At 39.3% G+C, this 21,419-nt stretch overlaps 1 protein-coding gene across 1 annotated transcript in view; it reads right to left on the bottom strand.

The window, feature by feature from the left end:
* The window catches only part of LOC107754814 (protein Jumonji), a 119,827-nt gene that overhangs the window by 53,049 nt on the left and 45,359 nt on the right, over window positions 1-21,419 (bottom strand). The window contains exon 2 of the mRNA XM_016571403.1: window positions 4,305-4,440. Coding sequence (XP_016426889.1) covers window positions 4,305-4,440 — 136 coding nt within the window. The remainder of the gene's footprint in view (window positions 1-4,304; window positions 4,441-21,419) is intronic.

The following is a 21,419-nucleotide window of genomic DNA, read 5'->3' as shown; positions in this document are numbered from 1 at the left end:
ACAATGTGTGAAGAGCTCTGGATGTTAACGATAAAGCATCTGGGATTATAGAGTTAAATCTCCTTGTTTTTTTTTGGCTCAGCTGATTTAATTTCTGTGTTTAGTAACATTCGTTAAGCGAATATCCAGAATCATCAAACATTCCCATAGCTGGACCTCAAACCTCCAACCGGCCAGAAAAACAGCTGGAGAAGAAAGAAACTACAATAAAGCTGCTTTCCAACACATACATGAAAAGCTATAAAAATGCTTCTCTCTCATATACAGACCAATATGGCAGACTTCAAAGCATCCATGCGAAGTCCTAAGAGGTCTATTCTCTCATGGGACAAAACATTGTCTTTGAGAAAACTGGGACAGTTTAAGTCCAAATAGAAAAGCAGCAAAACAACATGTCCTATATTCAAAATGACTCCTCAAGTGCAAGAGCAAACAAGCTCGCGAGCCGCTGCCTTCATCAGGACACGGGAAGCCAAAACCCGAGAGAGCCGGCCAAGACAAGCCGACGTGGGTGGAGAGGGCTCAGATGTAAACAGCTTAACGCAGGCTGCTCGCTTCCCGTGCCGTGTTTTACATATGTTGGTCTCACTTGAGTGGCTGTGTGAAAGACAGTCGGAGTCTAGTGGAGCCAAACGTCCCGTCTCCCTCTCTCTCTCTACAGGCCTGGAGAGCGTGTGACGGTTTATCAACCGTCTGTCCTTCTGGGCCTCTAATCATATTTATGCGTGTTTAACTAAGCCCGTCGCCTCGCTGCGTTCACCTCCTGGTTTCCACAGAGAGCGGGATGTCGCATGAGCAGTGTGCTGTTACGATGTGCAACCCATTAGTTAATTTCGAATATGAATCAATGGAGAAATGCGGTATAGGAGTGTCCCGTCACATATCAGATGCTCATAAGCATAATTGTAACAAAATCTAGACTCTAGAATATAGAAATCTAGAGTTATAACACTCCAAATGAACACATAAATTGCTTGTAACTGGAAACCTGCAACTTTATGCCATGGTTAGGAGCCATTGTGCTGCCCGTTGACCTTGGCCTGGTCCTTAAACCGGACTGAGGACTTCAAAAAAAAAAAACACTTCAAAAAGATTAGGGGTTGACCGATATGTGTTTTTCAGGGCCGATGCCGATTACTACAGATCAAGTAGACCGATAACCGATATTTTGAACCTATATATATATGTGTGTGTGTCTGGTGTAAAAATGAAAATTAATGTGAAAAAAAAGAATAACAAGAGCTCTGAAAAATATATTCTTTAAATGCTTTTAAATTATTTTATCGGCATATCGGTTTTGAAAATGACTGATACAGATGGCACAAAAACTACACAGCTTTTATCATAAAACTAAGCATTCAAATATCATCTTACTAAAACATATTATTGGGAGATATAGGGCAACAATTGATAATTATATGCATTTTATGTAAGTAGTCTGTTATGAAATTGGTCATGCAAATTACAACTACTTGACAAATATTGCAAGTGGGCTCTGGTGCAAAAACAAATTTACAAAAGTGTTGCATATGTCCCCTATAGTAAGAGCATGTCTGGCCTGTGGTGGCAGATGCAGTTGCAGTTGATTTTTGGCAAAAATAGGCTGTTTTTGTCCTCTTAACGCTGCCTCAAAATGGACGCCAGTGCCACATTGTTTGGAACACAAAAGCTAAAACATGTCCCCTGATGGTCCCCCTTTTGTCTGCTCTGCCAGCTGAGCTGGGAAACGATGGGCTTCAGGAGCAGAGCAGCCAAGTAGTGATCTACAGTGGAGCTTGGTTCCTTCAGACATCTGAAGACTCTCCATTACTCATGGATCTGTGCATTGACTATATTGACCTTCATTTCAGATGGTCTGAGATTATGAAAAAAAAAAAATGGACAAAAACGAAACAAAAAACAAACCAAATTAAACAAACACACAAATAAATAAATACATAAAAACAGTGAAACAAAGAACTAAAGAATTAGTTATTTGAGAAAGAACAACACTGTCCCCAGACGGTTGTCAACAAGTCATGATCTGGGAGAGTGGTTTAGCAAGGGAGGAAAAAAAAAATGCTGACACACTGAAAAGCAAGATGATACAACAAAAAAGTGCATCTGATGCATTAGTATATAGATCAACAAGTATTTTTATTATTATTTTTTTTTAAGAAAGCAAATGCAGCTCTCGCTCCATACCCTGTCCCATTTTTTTGTTTACTGAATTCTTGTGAGCAGTAAAAATCATCCACGATTACTAATGTACGGATGGAACCTAAATCTGATGCTGATCTTTTCGTGTCAAAACACGCTACGTTTGCATCTGTTGAGCATTTGCATCTGTGAACAAAGTCTTCATGCAGCATCAGCCTTCGTTAAACACCCTGCGTTCAAAGGGATTAGCGTTACCCTGAGGTAGCAACGCAAAATAAAACATACAACAACAAGAAAACAAGAGTAAGGGCTGTTGTGATAAGAGCTTATTATCAGTTTAAGTGTTTATTCAAAGAGTGTGTATCTAGCCTCCTGCCGTAGTCTCAACAGAAACCCCTTCGGCTCGAGTCTCTCTGCATGTTTACATGCGGAGCGAGGGGTTTGGGTTTGAACTCCTGCTGTTTTTAGAGTCACTGGGACGAGATAACCTGTCACCAACCGACCACATGGCAGCTACTCTGAATAATAAACTTTGTTCAGAGTAGTTGAGATATTTGTTTGCAAACAAAATAAGGTTACGAGAGACTACAGGCCCGTTAATATGCTGTTCGAGGACATCAATCGTTTAGCAGACGAAACACTGACAACCATGTTTGAAAAATATCGAAAAGTCTTTCAAAAATATTTACATTAGACAACAAACTCTGTTGTTAAAATAAGATGTGAGCTAGGAACTTAAAAGTGACAACAGACAGCATCTGCAACAATTTCACCTGTTATCTCAAATGTTTGTGAAACAGGACACTTAGCGAGAAAGTAATTTTTTTTAAAATTCCTTATAGCGTAGTAAGTGGACTATTTCTCACAGTTGTTTTGTTCACATCAATTAAATTATTCTATCTACTCAAAATAAAGAGAAACTCCTGTCACTCTTGACATAAGCTATCAACTGGTGAAAGGGAATAGAGTCTCACTTCTGTTTTATTTCTTTTATTTTTCATTATTTTTCCCAATTGAGTGATAAAAAGGGTAAGCCCACATCAAGAGAAGGCTTTCCCCCTCGTCTCTGCTTGGCTGTGCAGACTCGTACATATGAGGCCTGTTCTTTGTTCCCTGTAGAGTCTCAGAGCTCTTTTTAGTGAAAGCTCTGGCTTTCTGAGGCCCGTGTGAAGTGAAGTCCCAGAGTGCCGAGCTGCAGCGTCAGACACGCAGCTATCAGACGACTTCCAAAGCTCTGAAGTAACCTGGATCATATGGTACTTTTATACATAAACTCACTGGAAGCCTCCTTAGGAGCTTCCTTTGACCAAACAAAAGTAGATCAAACCAAACTATCTTTGCACTGTACTCAAAGAGAAAGTGCTAAATCAATCAAAGCTGGCTTCATTCATATGAACAGATTTTAATATCAAATGGGTGACCATACATCCTGTTTTTCCCAGACAAGTCCTGGCTGGGATTTCTAAACTTCCAAAGCTCTGAAGTAACCTGGATCATATGGTACTTTTATACATAAACTCACTGGAAGCCTCCTTAGGAGCTTCCTTTGACCAAACAAAAGTAGATCAAACCAAACTATCTTTGCACTGTACTCAAAGAGAAAGTGCTAAATCAATCAAAGATGGCTTCATTCATATGATAGAAAACATTAATAACAGATTTTAATATCAAATGGGTGACCATACATTCTGTTTTTCCCAGACAAGTCCTGGCTGGGATTTCTAAATTGTTCAGCCTAAAATGTACAGGTTTGGCTTTGTTTTGCTGTCTATAGTCTTCATACATTATATGTACATGTATCTGTATTGCTTTGACTGTTCTCTGTACATCCCACCTTATAAGGCATGCCACGATTGGTCGATTATGTGCGATGCCTGCACGCTATTGGTCAAACTACTTATCAGTCATTACCTTTTATCCAGTATGAAAACAATAGGAAAACAAAGCCAAACCTGTACATTTTTGGCAATTTAGAAATCCTGGCCAGGACACGTCCAGGAAAAAGAGGATGTATGGTCACCCTATATAAAAGTGCTGGTAACAGACTTGTCCAGCAGGTGAAAAACTAAACAAAAACAAGCCTGTGTACAGTTTAACAAGCTATTACCGCAGTGATTAGATGATTAGTGAAGAAAAGATGGAAAAACTTTGAAAGCGTGTCTTACCATTAGGCCCTTTTCCTCCATTGCTGAGGTTGTCACAGAGCTGGCGCTTCCGAGCGCTCTTGAACTCCTTCAGCGAGAGATAGAGCACCTTCCGCACCACCCGCTCCTCCGACCAGGGCATACCATCATTATCATCCTGTAAAGACAGAGAAGATCAGCACTATAGCAGACACCTCATCAGCACTCAAGACACTGACAAACATCAATGCAGCTGCTTGAGTAAACAAATAAAATCAATCTACAGCACTTTCCACAAAAATCACACTTAAATGCGCACAAACACACAAACACACTTCCCTGCCAAATATTAAATGGTGTTATTGTGATGGTTCATGATGACTTCATTTTCCCTCTTCTTTAGGATCAGTGATGTGTTTGATCTTGGACTATTTCTAAAACGGCATCATCTTTTAGAGAGATTTTAAGAATGGAACAAAGACAAGTACTTCCTTTCCAAAAAAGACAGTTTCCTTTCCAGACAACAATCCTTGATAACAATTCTGAATCTATCTATAGAATAATTGTCCACGCAGGTCTCACACAGGCCAGATTCCCACAGGCGTGCTATAAATAACAAAAGTGTGCAGTAGGAGTTTTGCTATTTTCATTCACTAACAGGTTTGCTTGTAGACCTTCACCAAATGGAAGTATTATTTAATATACCATATTTAATAAATAGCAGTAGTGTAGTAGCCAAAAACTAAATTTTAATTTAAATATAAATATTAAATCAAAATGAGAAGATAAGAATAAACATGTTTAAATACAGCGAGTACATAAGTATTATCAGTAGAATTACTGATACATGAGGTGAAAGACACTAATGGTAGCAAATAACCACATACGGTGACATTCAAAGAGCCAAATAACACCCAAATGTTATTTCCCACATAGACAACAACGGCTTCCTCTCTCTCTCTCTCAGAGCGCTCATCTCGAGAGGGGAACTACAGACATTCCCGTGCCGTGGAGGTGGGGGAGTTGTGTTACTCACAGTCACTGTACTGAAGGAGAAGCGTGTCAGACAGCTACAGTACAAAAACAAAAATAGTAATGAAACCTTCTACATATGAATGAAGGAGTCACGGTGCAGACAATGCTATATGATAAAAATAACACAATCGGTTCTTGGTTAACTGTTACTAAACTACATACTGGAGAGAGGTCTCCATGTGTGATGCTTTAATGCATGAGAAAACTAGACCTCCAAAAGAAACTGGTGCCACTTTTAAATGTTCTGCAAATAAGTGGCGTTTGCCTGTGCAAAAGTTACCTTCACAATGCTAGGATGTTGCAGGTTGTTTTCATGATGATTCTAAGCCTTTGAGAAGGACCAAAGGCACATCGCTACATGCTTGCTATAGTGTTTAGTTAGTTGATATATAGGCCTAAGTTTAAGAAACTTTCCAACCATTTTAATCACACAGTTTTAACAAACGAATAAACTTAAAGTGACGCATATTTGTCAGACAAACATAAACCAAACAGGTAAGAAATGGACAGATTTCTGTAACAGTACTAATAAACTGAATGATTTTTAAATGCACAATAAATAAAAAGTTAATATTTATCATAAATATATCCAATTGGTTTAAATTTCATACATTTTAACTAACTAATATTGCTTGTTCTACAGCTAGTTGTATTTTAACAATGTTCAATTTTTTAATTATGATTTTTTTTAACTGAAAAATGTAATTGTTTTTACAATTAATAGATTTGTATTTATTCTAAGCTATTTGTCTTTAAAAACATACTTATTCTCTTTGACCACTCAGTGTTATTGTTGTGTGTTTTGTATTTCTTGTAGTTTTATTTTGTACAGCATTTTGGTCAACCTTTTCTTTTTAATGTGTTTTATAAATAAGTATTGTATTGTATTGTAATTTGAGTGATTATTTAAATAAATAGTTGCAAATACTAAAACTATGCCATGTTTCATTTATTTACGATGTATGCACCACATTCAATTTAGTATTATATGTTAAAATTGTATAATCCAAATGGATGAAAAAAATTTAGTTTTTTTGAGTTCTGGACCCTTTATATGGCTTGAGTCCCTTTTTCAGTATTTGTCTATGTGATAAATGATCACCTGATCACACATATCAACTCGAACTGCAAGGTTCAAGGGTTTGAGACTTTAGTCTTTGCAACTTTAGGGATCTTATCTATTCACGAACAGCTTGTAACACTCTAAAGAGAAAGGACAACTTGAAATCACATCATATGACCCCTGTAACACTAAGTTACTAAAACAGAAAAAGCTTCCGCAAGCACCACTAACAGTTAGTAATAGTTACTGCGCTACACATGACTTTTGTCAATTTAATGGATTTGAGACCCCAAACTGGACAAATCTGGAGGAAAGGCCCAATTAGAAGTGTAAGGTTTGCACTGTGGCATTGTTTCCTGTGGGGTTAAGCAGAAGGCGGGGCTTAGGGAAACAAAAGGCATGGGAGTGTGTGCGTGTGCGAGTTCCTGTGCGGGGGCTGACACTGACAGGTGAACATCAGATCTCCCAGCAGACATGTCAACAAACACACACACCTTGAGACTGCTCTACGCACTGATGCGCTGCAGAAGCCTGACAGCGGCTGATTGGGCGTGTGGTGTGTGAAACCACCAGAGCACCTCGTTAGAGACACACACACACACCTGCAGACATGCACGCACACACAGACAGAGCGTGGCTCAAAATAGCCTGCATGCAAAGCCACAGCTCAACCACAGTGCTGTTCTCACAGACACCAGAATTAGCAAGCGATACAAAGTGTCAATTTTAAGAATTAACTACATATTATTGCTCTAATGTGCCACGCTAGGGTCCTATGCCAAGAGACGGCAATAATATCAGCGTGCGAGTGCCCGTAGAGCGCTCCGCACAGACGGCGAGGTGGGCAGAAGCGCTCAGAGGCGTGATGCTGTCACTGGATCCCAGGAGCACAATCCAGCAGGCTGCCGGGTAGGCAGCAATTACCCCGCACTCGCTATCACCTCGCGGTCTGGCACCGAGCCAGTGCTGCTCTCTGAATAGAGTATTACTCCTCACAGCGCGCACACACCTCTCCAGTCAGAAAAAAAACTCCTCTCTCAACTCTAGGAGCCGACCACGAACACTTTGCCTTAAAGTTTGTTTTCTTTTTTCCTTTCCACCCTCCTCTCCGTCCCTCCTTCCCTTAAAACCTGGCAAGACGCCACAGCTATTTCCTTCTTGCGCTACATATAGCATTCCAGCTCGGAAAAAAAAAAATGCTGAGCTGGATACTGGCGTTAAAAGAGCTGTAGGAGCACAGCACGGCTCACTAGTCTGCAATGAAAACAACGATCAGAAGAATGGAACAATCATATTACTGCCCCCAATGTTAAAGCGAATGCCAAGTCACAGAGGTTCTGCGCAAGTACATATATTCAGTGTTAGCTTGTGTTTTGTAGCGTCCATGGATGTGCGAATTGCCAAGGCTTCCAGGAGTCAGTGTGGCAGCTAATTGCACAGTTGTGATAGCTGAACACATTGCAAACAACCTATTCACTTTTTTCCCCGCTGAGAGTCAACTTATAAACATGCTGATCTCGGAACAAACTCTTCCCTGAGGTAATCAAAGCATGCGGCTTCATATTTAACGCTAATTTTACACTTTAAAAGTGTAAAAGGGACAGTTTGGCATTTAGGAATGCTAAAAACAATGAGATCAATTAATATTTACATTATTTAGTTTGGATTCACAATTAAAATTAAAATCATGACCGGATACAAGGGATATGTGAACCGTGTCTAGTTACACAAGCCAAAACGTCAAAACAAGTATGTCTGTCAGTAAATATAAAACAAGTATGTGTACGCATTGTTAGCATAACCGCAGTGGCCACTTTGCATCAGCATACAATGTGTTCTACTTGTTTTAATCAACTAGTCATCTTCTGTCTTGTCAGAACAACAGTTCGAAGAGAATCTTGCTGAGCAAGTAATCCAAATTAAATTTAATTAAACTGTCAACATGTTTATAGCTAGCTAACTGAACAACATATCTGATTCAACAGGATTTGAAGGTCACTCCATTGCACACTGGGCTGTCACAATGAAGCAACAATGCAATGTGTGTTAAAATATACCTGACACTAGTTTAATCAGTTATAACTTCTACAGAGAAATTGTGTATAAACTGGACAAGGATGAAGCATTCTGGTGCACATGTGAAGTGTCTGTTCGCACATGCTATCAAAGGAAGTGTTTTCGGTTTAAAACGGAAGTACACTAAGAATCACATAAGAATCATATCATCAAGAAGCTAATCTGCACATGCACAAACACATACACACACAAACTTGTCAAACAAAATTTGTTGCAAAGACAAGCATCAGAAAGCTGCTTCTGGCAGTTAGCGTGACGATGCCAGGCTCATTCATATACTGGCAGAGTTGGTTGGCAGCACCGGTATTCAGATGTGATGAGACACCAAGAGCTGGCACAACCTAAGAGACGCCACTTACCCGCGGCGCACGTACGAACACTCACCCTGCCTCCCAAAACCCCCTCTGCTCCATCCCGAAGGAGCTAGGAGCCTCGTTAATGAGCACCAGGAGCACATGGGTGTGTGACAGAGCGAGGAGAAGTGTCTCTCATTCACACACACTCATGCATACACACACCCATCACATAGATGGCCCAAGTGGGACTTGGGGCTCCTAGCATACTTAAAGCGTTTCATGAGGGCATACGCAATGAGGATGCAAGATCTCCACCAGTCAACAAGACAACAGGCATTACTAGCAAAGTTTCTTTTTGAAAAGTTTAAAGAGTGAACAGAGGCTAAATTGAACACAGAGCATCTGCCTGTAACCACCATTGAGCATGCATTTCCTGTACAGCCTGAGAAACTTCCCTTTTTATTGTAATATTTTTTGCAAACATCCCCTCCAGACAGGTTGCTCAGCGGCATTAGCAACCATGAGAGCAACTGAATATTGCATCACAGGCACACACCGCAATGGATGAAGCAAAGGTCTGTTGACCTCTAACGACTGACTAGCGAAGCTGACTAGTTTTAACTAATATTTTACCTTGCTGTTAATGGTAACAATCAAACAAGCATGCATCCACTAGTTTCCCCATACAAAAACTTAACATTTTCTGCAAAAGTTTGAATTTAATGACTCTAAAAATGGCATGTGGTGCAACCATTAAGTATATCAACAATACAGAGTGTAGCAATTATCCAATAACACCTAAAACCTGTACTTCTACCAAGGTTTCAGTCAATCAGATCATAAAGAGAATATATATCATACCGACACTGAAAGGAGCATGAACGAACAAAAGATAAACTCCTTTATCTGCATGTTGGAAGTTCATACTGTATGCCTTCCTTCCCAGATGAATACATAATGACAGTGGATTTATTAGCAGGCAGGCAAATCAATCCATAATCTCGCAAGAGGCTCTTTTAAAAGAGCACTGGAAGCCTGTCCGTATGAGCAATGCTAAATATAGTCACACAGTCCTCGATCTCACCAACAAAGAATGTAGGCCACGTGCCAACAGTGATCTTTCTCTTAACATCAAAAATTTGTTATAACACAAATTCCTCGAAAAAGACAAAGCAAGAGAGGGGGAAAACAAGGCTAGAAGAGACGGCCTTCAAGAGCAAAAATATTAAAGCGCTTCTTCCTCGCTCTACACATGTCCTCCAGATGCTGGAGGAAGAAAGGAAACAAGCACACACAGCGGTATTTGCCCGAGATTTGGGTCAGCACTGCAGAGCATACATCTATGCTCTCTGGGTCTGCCGTAAGCTGATTGAAGGTGATTGGTTGGAGAGCAAAACATGGCTAGAGTCAGTCATGATAAGAAAGTGCTTTTGTTTTGTTTGCTCTGAGTAAAAGCCATGAAGGGGACGACAAAGAGAGGGAGAGAGGTTATCCGGCACAGGAGGCCAACAGAGGCACCCTATTACACCCTTTACCTCAGTGCATTGGAATGTCTGCGCAACACTGGCCACTTCAGAGCCAAGGGTCCTTAGGGTCAGTCCTTTTAAAAAGTATTACTCTCTTTCCTGGACTCTGACTTTAACCCCTCTTCGACTGACAATAACAAAATGAGATCACTCCCACTGCAATGAAAGAGTGCACTGGAACCAAGAGTTGCTTATCTGGAGCGTGATCCTTGGGAAGCAATTTATAACCTTGCATTCCTTGCTCAGAGTTATGCATCCACATTGCAGCAGAATACATGGCTCCTTTGAAAGCTCATCAATGGAGAAATGCTCTTTTAGAAACATCTTTCAGTACGGGTCAGGAACAGTACTCAAAACTTTTGAGAGGATACTGGTAAGTGGAAAGGGGGTAGTGTAGGCCCAAGAACTCTCGAGGTATTCATACCTGCTCAAATTTAAAGATCCCCGATTCCCTGATTCCTTGAAAGTCATTCTGTCCTGTAGGTATGCTTGCAGTGACTGCACAGAGTGGCAATAAACACGTCTGTGTGTCAAGACGGAAACACGGTTATCAGTTCCTCTCAGCACCGCTGATCAGCTCGGCACTGGCGCTGTGCCGCGGGCAGCCTGCAGATGGATGGCACAACCAAGCTCGACATGCTTGAGTGACAAATTGCCATCACCAATCAGTGGCGTCAAGTGCAAAACAACGGCCAAAATGTAATAGATCTATAAGAGAGCAGTGCATTTCGTTTTTACAGAAATAAATAAATGCCAGGCTGAATTACAGGTTATAGGAGAGAGCTGGCCACCTTCGGAGCTACAGCTGGCCCAATAAAAAGAGGCTTTAACAACAAAACCTCTAGCCGCAATGGCCCTGGACTGGGGCCCCACAGTTACTTCTGCTAGCGAACAAGAGACAGAAGCTGGCCAGGCTTTTGCTGATGAATTAACACAACAGATCTGTATCACAGAGGCCTCTCAAAAGGTAGACAGAACTGCAAGAGAGATAACGTGAGAGGAAAACAAGATGAAAAGAAATACAGTCAGAGAGATACAGCATCTAGATTGCAGCTTGAGATGATGGTTAGTCATATATCAGTACATCAAAGATCGTACAGGTCAGGGGTGTCCAATCCTGCTCCTGAAGGGCTACCTTCCTACAGACTTTAGTTCCAAACCCAATTAAACACACCTGAACCAGCTAATAAATGTCTCCCAGGCTGTATCCGAAATCATCGTATATACCATCATTCACTGTTGATTTTGGGGAGCATTATAGGATTGAATGAGTGCATTTAATAATGTTCTATGGTTTCGGACACAAAGGTTGCCCCTCAAATAGTGCACTATACAAGGCTATGGGGGCAATTTTGGACATAGCCCTGATAACTTCAGGATCAGTTATCCTCATGTCCTTCCAAACCTATAAGACTTCAGGAGAAAGTCTGAAGAATGTTCATGCTGCTATTTTACATGCATAACAAGTAAATTGAAACTGTCAAGTTAAGAGACTCCATAAAAGTTGAAGATACAGAAATGTTTCATTTGTATTCACTGAAAAACTATCAAATCTCATTCAAACTAATGACCTCGCTCAAAGTTATACAACACCAGTTTTGAGCACAAGTTAGCAGTGGTCACTACTGGACTCATTGTAGGGAATTTATTCATTCATTTGTCCATAAATACAAATTTGGAATGACATTAAGGTGAGTAAATAATGACTGATTTTACTTTTTATTTAAATGACGGGCTTGGGCCCAAACCAAACTACATTTAAAAGCTTACCTAGACACATAAAAAAGAGGGTTAGATCAATCTAACTCTTTGTTGTGGTTCATGAAATTTCTTAACAGCCTAGGAGAGGCTGAATGAAGGATATTAATACAGGGTAAATCTAACCAAACGCTCTCTTTCAGTGTGAGTCTGAGCAGGCCTGATATCTGTCACAGCCTGCAGGAGACCACACACCTAAAGAAGCCTCTAACTGCCCTTTAAACGCATACAAGGACCATGTGTTTAAAGGGATAACACCATACAGTCATGAGCAATTAGGACTGACCAAAATTAAACCATCCTGCAGAGACAGGAAGGAGAGCTCTGAATCAGCTTGGAGAGCATGTGGTCCTCCTGAACTATCTCAAATCAAACAGTTCTGTGACTTCCTGACCTGGACATGAATGATTATTTATTTGATGTTTTTTTATTATTTTTTGTGTCTGAGGTAAAGTTCAATTTAGCACAGTGGCCTTGTGAACAAGCTCCTCAAATGTGATGTCATATAATTTGACTGAAGAGAATTCAAGACCATAAGTCCACTCTCCTAATGCAAACCAGCTACTCAGAAAAGATGGTAATTACAAGGACAGGGCCAAATTAGTTTTCCACACAGGCAAGTACAAATGGCTCCAAAGTTTCCCCAAAAGGGTTGAATAACCCAAACCAGGTAAACTTAATCTAATAAAATAGCTTCGTCTTTGAAGACACCAACCACACTGCAGTTTCTTTTTTCTACCTATCCCACAAAATTTACATTTTGGGCAGCATAAGGGCAGAATTCAGAGCAGAATTTGCCTGCTCAACTTCACCACAAAGCAAATGGGACTGACATCAGTCATTTTGTGGGACCAATCTGATATGTTTGATAGGCCCAGATGGGATCTGCTGACTTTTTTCCCCCCACATTTTGTGAGGTGATTTTGGGGAAAACGCATTTAAAATATATTAAACTGTATTTTAACATGTAATTAACCAAAAAGTTATTATCCAATTAATCAAACCAGCACATTTTGGGGAAGTGTAGTGCTTGTGTGAATGATGACTGTGGATTTCAGCATGTGCTGATATAGTGTTTGATTATGTACTCATAAACCACAAAGCATTTAAAGAGCGGATCACGTGTGTTTAAAGTGAGCAGAATACCACACGCACACACACACACACACAGATGAGCATGAGTGTGTGAGCGCTCTGGACAGAGGAAGCGGCGTGTGACTAGGAGGAAACCCCACACATTAGACGTGGTAAAGCATGAGAGATCTCAGAGCTCACAGTCTTACCGGATCAATACACTCAACACCAGCAGAATGAGAGGAGATTATAATGTAGCATTCACTGACTAACACATACACCTCAATCCTTTAAAAGCAAAAGATAACACATAGCACACATATGTTTCCATAGGACATTAATGTACTGTTTCTACAAGCGTTCATGTATTCACTATCAACACTACAGTGGATAGTGTCAATCAAAAGATAAACTAAATGACATGTTAAATTTACTTTGGAGCAAATGTAGCTGTTATTGCTAAAATTGCTAAGGTTCTATCAGTCATGTTAAGGCAAGACTTAGCGAGAAGAGTCAATCAACCAAGTACGAACCAAGTAATTCAAACACACACACATTGTGTCCTCGTCTGGTCACCGGAGGGGGTTAAAGTCTGCCTGACTCTGCGCGTGTGTGTGTGTGTGTGTGTGAGATGACATTTGTGGAGAAAATGCCCTGTGGAGTTGGTGCAGAGATCAGCCTTATGAAACTGGAGAGTTCCTGCCGGCGCTGTGTGAAGTCTTAATGTGACTCTGCTAAACACGTTTACAGCACCACACCGCAACCAAACACTCCCAGACCCCCACCTCTCCATCCCTTTAACACCCTTTTTTCCTTAATTTATAAAACCTCTCCTTCACATTCTGCCTTTCTTTCTTTTGATGAGAGATCGTCTAATGGATCTGACAGGTCGCCGCACAGCCTGCGCAAGCCTTTAATAAATAAACGCAGAGATTTCTCCACTGCCGCAGCAGTTGGAAAGGAACAAAGCTGAAATCAAAGAGTGTAATCAACACGGAGGGATTTTAGAGGAAATGCAACTCTTGTTTCTCCTGGGTGGCACAGGAAGATGTATACAAACCCACAACAGCCATGCCACCCACCCTAACACAAACACACACAGATGGAAGGAGAACAGATTTTCAAGTGTGTGAACCGGTTTGTGCTGAAGGCGGAGCTTCTTTGACTGACAAAAGCATCATGGCCAAAAACATTTTGCTAAAACCTAAAAATAAGAGAAAATAAATGAAGAACAACAGTATTTTGCAGGAAGACTTGGGAAAATAAGACAAAATGAAACAAAATAAAAAACATATTGTTCAAAGGCTTTGGAAAATGGCAACTAAAAACAATCAAAGGCGTTGGAAAATGGCAACTAAAAACAAAAAATACGACAATTATATATATATATATATATATATATATATATATAATAGATAGATAGCAAAAAAACAAAAAGCAAACAGAATACAAAACAAAATACAAAAACATTTTTAGAAGGTTTTGGAGGATGCCTCCTAAAAAAGCAAAAAAACAAAACAAAAAACAAAACATCAAATGAAACCAAATGTAAAGTAGTTGTTGGTTTCTGGCTGGTCCAATAGATAATTTATGCTCATTAGCTGCTCCAAACTGCTATTTATTACCAGCTGCTGGACCTGGTTTTGATCTGGTGTAGCATCTGGGTCATGCTAGGTAAAGCAGCTGCATCACCTTGAATACAAACCCACAACAGCCATGCCACCCACCCTAACACAAACACACACAGATGGAAGGAGAACAGATTTTCAAGTGTGTGAACCGGTTTGTGCTGAAGGCGGAGCTTCTTTGACTGACAAAAGCATCATGGCCAAAAACATTTTGCTAAAACCTAAAAATAAGAGAAAATAAATGAAGAACAACAGTATTTTGCAGGAAGACTTGGGAAAATAAGACAAAATGAAACAAAATAAAAAACATATTGTTCAAAGGCTTTGGAAAATGGCAACTAAAAACAAAAAATACGACAATTATAGACCTGGTTTTGATCTGGTGTAGCATCTGGGTCATGCTAGGTAAAGCAGCTGCATCACCTTGAACCACAAATGATTCCAAAAACAGGTTTAAACTTGCAACATCTCAGCTTCCAGAATTGTCAACTATAATCTCCCTTCATGTATCCTAGAATGCCTTGTTCACTTTGGGCCTCTAAAGATCAAATGCAGAACTAGCGGAAGCTCTTAATGCTCAAACACACACACAAAAACATGAGTTTCTCTGAGTCATATGTAAGAGTTTAAGCTGGCGGCAAAGGGTTTGGGGAATCTGTGCAAGGAAACGCATGGTTTTGCTAACATCAGGGTAATTACAAAGAAGTCAGAACAAGTAAACAAAGCACGCTCATTGCCACTTAGCAAAAGTCAGCTGTTAAAACACTCCTTCACTTACAAAGTTTATTATTTTCAGAAAGGAAGAGGCATAATACAATTCTTAATCCTCCACAAAGCAATTTCATGCTAATCAGGAATATATTATGTTCTTGAGACCACAGTCTTCACTGGGTCTTTAAAAGCTGCAGAAAGGACAAGGACTTCAGAAAAAGGAACAACAGTCAATTCAGCCACCCGAGGGACTCTGGGCGATCAAAAAGCAATCCATATCACGTACAATCAATACGTTCGTGTTGGACAGCGTATGTCAGGCTAAGTGCGGCCATCAAATGGCATGCAGAGCAGAGGATGTTCAGCTTAAGTGGGTGATGAGGAGATTGAGTGCTACCGCTTAAATGAGAGCTTAAAGTTGTTTGAGATCTTTGCACACATATGACACAAGACACTGAAATACGACTGAAATATGGAACAATGCATCTAAGAATTTTTCCCCAGAGAATGTGGAGTAGTTTCACTACAGCAGATACAGGTGTTGTTTTCTCACGCCTAACAGTGATGTGATGTTAAGGGATTTACTATAAAATCATTACTTAACATGAAAGATGTGCCAATGATGCAAACACAGAAACACATTTACTGTGCATGCTGTGCCTATGTCACACCAATCTCTGTGTGGTGAATTGGTTTGAGACTCTGAGGTTGCTGACTGCATCACGGTAGGGAGAAAAAAAATGTTACAAATATTTTGAAGATATTGTGACATTATTAACTATATACACTACCATTCAAAAGAAGTCTCTTTTGCTCTCCAAGGCTGCATTTATTTGAGCAAAAATACAGTAAAAACAGTAATATTGTGAAATATTATTATAGCTGTGAAGAACTGTTTTCCATTTTAATATATTTTTTTAAATGTACTTTATTCATATTATCATCATTACTTCAGTGTCACATGATCCTTCAGAAATCATTGTAATATTTGTATTTGTTGCTCAAGAAACATTTATTATTATTATTAGTATTATTATTATTATTAATGTTGAAAACATAGTGCTTTGTGGAAACCGTGATATTTTTTTTAGGATACCTTGATGAATAGAAAGTTAAAAAGAACAGCATTTATGTGAAATATAAATCTCTGTAAGAATAAAAAATGCATTTATTGTGACCTTTGATCAAATTAATGCATCCTTGATGAACAAAAGTATTAATTTCCTTAAAAAAAAACAAAAAAAAAAAACTTCTATACAGCACTTGCTCTGAAATGGCTTAAAAGGCAGATTTCCCCCCGCCACCAATAAGAGACACTGATGTTAAATACATTTAAAATGTTAAATTATTAAACAACTACAACAAAATAAAACTTTCACTCAAAGAAAGTCACCAAGAAAATATTGGACATTGTGAAAATTTAGCATTAAAATGACATTTTACCTTTCCTTCAAATTACTTTTTGCCCCCAGAAAAGAAGCGAGTGTCCTGCTCAAAGCACCATGTCTAACATGCACTTCTCCATGGCCCTGACCTCTGCTTCTCTCAGTATCCCCATCCGTTCCCTCATTTGCTCTTTGTGACTCTGGTGTAATTGACCAAAGTTAGCTTGTTACCTCAGTACCAGCGCCTGCCAACAGGAGGAGCACCAGAAGCTGTCTGTGTGTGTGTGTGTGTGTGTGTGTGTGTTGTGTGTGTGTGTGGACGTGAGGGGACAGTAAAGCAGGTTTCTGCAGACACTGGCCAAATCTGACTCAGACAGTCACAAGTCGAAAGAAATGTCTCTGCTAAAACATCTCAATCCCATTTACAGAGTAATAACAGAAGAACTGGACCTTTATTTCAGTCTATAAAACCACAGTCATAAAGAGTATGAAATATGCTCATAAACTCATAACCACTGCAAATCTACTGAATTATCGGCCGATTCTGACAGTGCAGCACTAAAATACCGGGGGATTCACTTTTTAACATAAATGACAACTTAAGACAACTGTAAAAGATCTCTCTCTGTCAACGAGCATCAGTAAAATCCAAGATGTCTGGTAACTCTAGCTGAAGCTGAAGTCCAAAATTAACTTTATGCCAATGCAGAATGAACTGAGAAAATGTGCTACATTTTTAAACTGCATTTTGCACATTTTTTAGGCCAAGGTTTGCAAGTGGTGTTTATTAAAAAGTAGGGCTGGGCAAAAAAAATAGATTTTTCGATTAATCGTTTTTTAAAATGGCGTCGATTCGATATCGATTCTCAAAAGCAATCTTTTCCGGGATTTATTTCAAAGAAACTCATACAGGTTTAAAACAACCTGAGGGTGAGTAAATGACTATTTAAATTTTTGTCCCTTTAATTACTACTATAATATTATATAAATAATACTAAAATAACACTTCAGCATCATATGCGAGACTCCATCTCTCAGTGAATGTGAATTGGTCACCAAAAAAACAAAAACAAATGACAGTGACTTAATTTAATTTTGGAGGCTTAACGTTGAACTATGTATGTAACTATGTATTTATTTATTTATTTATTTATTATGTATTTATTTATTTACTGTATAACATTTTATTATATTGTATTGTATTCCTGATAATAATTATTAGGCATTTAAGTTATATAGCTAATAGACTTTCTTTGACTTTCACTCTCAGGTGTGTTTGGTGATGCTAGTGGCACAGAAATTACACTATTCAATACTATTTATTGCATGTATACCCATGTGTAAATGTGTATATGTTGCCAAATATCGAGTTAATGAGTGATGTTAGTGAGTTCATTCATCAGCTGCTCTGGCAAATTCAGTAAAAAAATCATTAGACTGATGCAAGCATGTTTTCATTTATCTCATCGCACTTAATGCACTTAATGTTTGCTGTGGTGCTGACATCGGCCTCCGTAGGTCACAGCGTGCCAGCAGGCAAATCTGAAGTCAAAACTTACACTTCAGGGACAGGATTGGAAACAATTTTCAACAAAGTTATCTGATAAACAGACCAGAATCTGATAAAGAAAACTCAGTTTTGCCTCCATTAACCCTCAGCATTTAGACTGAAGATGTTTTCCCCTCCCCCTTAAAAGTGCTTAAGTAAGCCATTTGTTTTGGGGTGAATTTTGAGAAAGACAAATGAAGAGAGAAAAGAGCCGCAGACAGACAGAGCGAGGACAATGTGTGCCCTGTATGGGGCTGAGAGGCTTGCGATCGTGGCGCAGCGTGCGAGAATTAGCTCCTCTACTCATAGCTGCTGTAAATATTTTCCAAAGCATTGGCAAGAAAGCAGCAACTGCAGCGCTGAGAGAGCTAGCTAACACCATGGTGTCGCTCAGTGAGGGTTTTATGGCAGGGGGGTAAACAAAGCACCACGTCCTGGGATGCCCTTCTGAGGTTGGCACGATCTCATCAGGTTTCTCTCTCTAAGACACACAGAGGTGTTTATACCAGGCCACACTCCTGACTCATGCGCTGGGAGACAAATTGGACAGCTGGGGGCTGAACGCCGAGAGACGGCACATTATGAACTCGTGAGACTGCACTTTAACAGACTGACACAAACCATCTGAGAGATCATCAGCTCGTGCTGTAACACAAAAACCAGATCTCATGTGATCTTAAAAGAGAATAGGCCTACTCCTGTGGAAAACCAGCTAAAAACACTGCAGCAAGATTGTTTCTAGTTGGTCCAAACTGGTCGTTTTTGGTCACTGGCTGGCCTAGAAGACTGGATTATCTGTTTACCTGGTTTGGACTAGGCAGACATTAACATTTATGCATTTTGCAGACACTTATCAAAAACGACTTAAAAAAAAAAGAGACCATATGAACTACTAGACCATCCTGGACTACCAAAAATTCAGCTAACATGGTCTAATTGACTTTTTTATTTTAATTTTTTTAATTTATTTTGCATAATGCATTTCGCACAACAGCATTGTAACATTTTTCGAAGTCAACCTGAATATTCAGACGAAACAATATAGATTTCACTTGACTTAATTTATCAAGATTTGAATCTTTCATGAATAATTAGGCTGTGGATATTACTGGCTAAATTTACTTTTAACCACACAGCCTTAGAGTTATGTCAGGAAAAAAAATTTTCTAAGGCTGGAAACAAAAATTAATATCAAATTATATAGCAAATAAATATAGCAATGTCATTTGACTTAATTTAGATTTAGATTACTATTATGCACACACACACACACACACTACATACTACAATTTACATGAACACTTATAACATTTCATATTACAATTTAAACATTACTATCTATATGTGCACTACTGCACTTTTTGGAAAACATTTTGGGGAATAACAAAGGGGTTCATTTTGATTCAACTGTGGCAGAATCTTTAGAGAGAAAAAAACAGCTTGAGGTTGGTTTTGCACACAAGAATAAAAAAAAAAAAGGGACCTCAAATAGGGTCACAAACAGCACCGGGTCTATTTGCTCAACCGTAAACATTAAAGATGCACTAAGAAGTCCAGCCCAACCCTAGAGAAACATTATGCCAACCTTCCAGCCCTCTCTCTGAACAGACACTTCCTCTCTCTCACTCTCTCCTCTATTTTCCCTCTCACTCCACCTCTAACAAGCTTCATAAATATACATCAGCTCTGTTATTTGGACACCTTGGCAGAGCGAGTGGTGCTTTAACTGTCAGGGAGTAACAAGCGCTCCCTTCAGGAGCGTTTCCCCGCTTCATTACCTACATGCCTGGCATGCCGCATCACACCGGGCCACATGTCAATCACAAGACAAAGAAGAGGGCAAGTCGGCCCGGCGTCTGAGGCACCTAAAACACCCTTCTGTTTATGGAGGAAACATTACACCTTCGAGACATGCAGCAAACACTCAGGAAACAAGGAGAAATTTGAGCGATATATCGGTTAGGCTGATGCGATACAGCAATATATAAACTATACAAGAGTAGAAATGTGTCAGTCATTAGAGAATCAGCTATACTGTTTATACCGCATTACATGGTGCAATTTAAAGTCCCATAGAGAAAAAAAAGTTTGTGTCCCACTCAAAATAATAATAATAAACAAAAATAAAAATGAGAGATAATAATAAATTGCTAAACTAATGTTAAAATAAATATGTATTAATGCAAAAAAAAAAACATTTAAAATAAATAAATCTAATGAAATTAAATACCATTCATTTGTAAATTATCTACGTAACTAAAGTATAAATGCTATTATAGTTACACTATATACAATACATAACATAATACAAAAGGTAGATAAAATTTACAATTAATTTCAGAAATATATATTTTAATATCTTACTATCAATAACTTTATATCATACCGTGTATAAAATACACATGATATGCAGGCATTTTATCAGTCATCGTCACCCATCCTGCTCTGCACCATGAAAAATTCATATTGGTTTAACAGCAACACTGACATTGTTGTCAGTATGCCTGGCAAAGAACGGTTATTATCCTGCAATAAACACACAATGACCACCTTACACAAATATTACCTCACTGACATGCTAATTACTTGATTAGCCTTACCAATAATTAGCTCAGGAACATCTACTCTCCATGACCTCTATTTTTAAATGCAAATGAGTCTGCTTTATGTGATAGTTACAGCTGCCACAGAAGAGTTTTACAGCTCAGGACTCTAGTGTCGTTGAATAACTCGCTCAGTAAGCAGTGGGTTAAACTGTTATGATCCTAGTCATAGATGTCTGAGATCAACTAACCTCAAACTAACCTAACTTTACTATTCCCTTTAGTTAACCTGTGAGAGTGCCGTTATTGAATCCACCACGTGCACACAAACACACACTCCATAACCACATCTACACCCTCCAATCTGTCCTTTACGAGTGATGTAATTAAATTCTCTCCTGCCACATCTACCCAGCGCAGGTCAGACGGCAGAAGCGCCAGCCAGATCCCGTAGAGTTCCTGTGTGCCACGCGCGCGCGCGCACACACACACACACACACACACACACACACA

This window comes from Sinocyclocheilus rhinocerous, unplaced genomic scaffold, assembly GCF_001515625.1.
Source record: "Sinocyclocheilus rhinocerous isolate Xijiao unplaced genomic scaffold, SAMN03320098_v1.1 scaffold21, whole genome shotgun sequence".
Taxonomy (NCBI): domain Eukaryota; kingdom Metazoa; phylum Chordata; class Actinopteri; order Cypriniformes; family Cyprinidae; genus Sinocyclocheilus; species Sinocyclocheilus rhinocerous.
The sequence above is the reverse complement of the archived record's forward strand: the minus strand, read 5'-3'. Positions and strand labels throughout refer to the sequence as shown.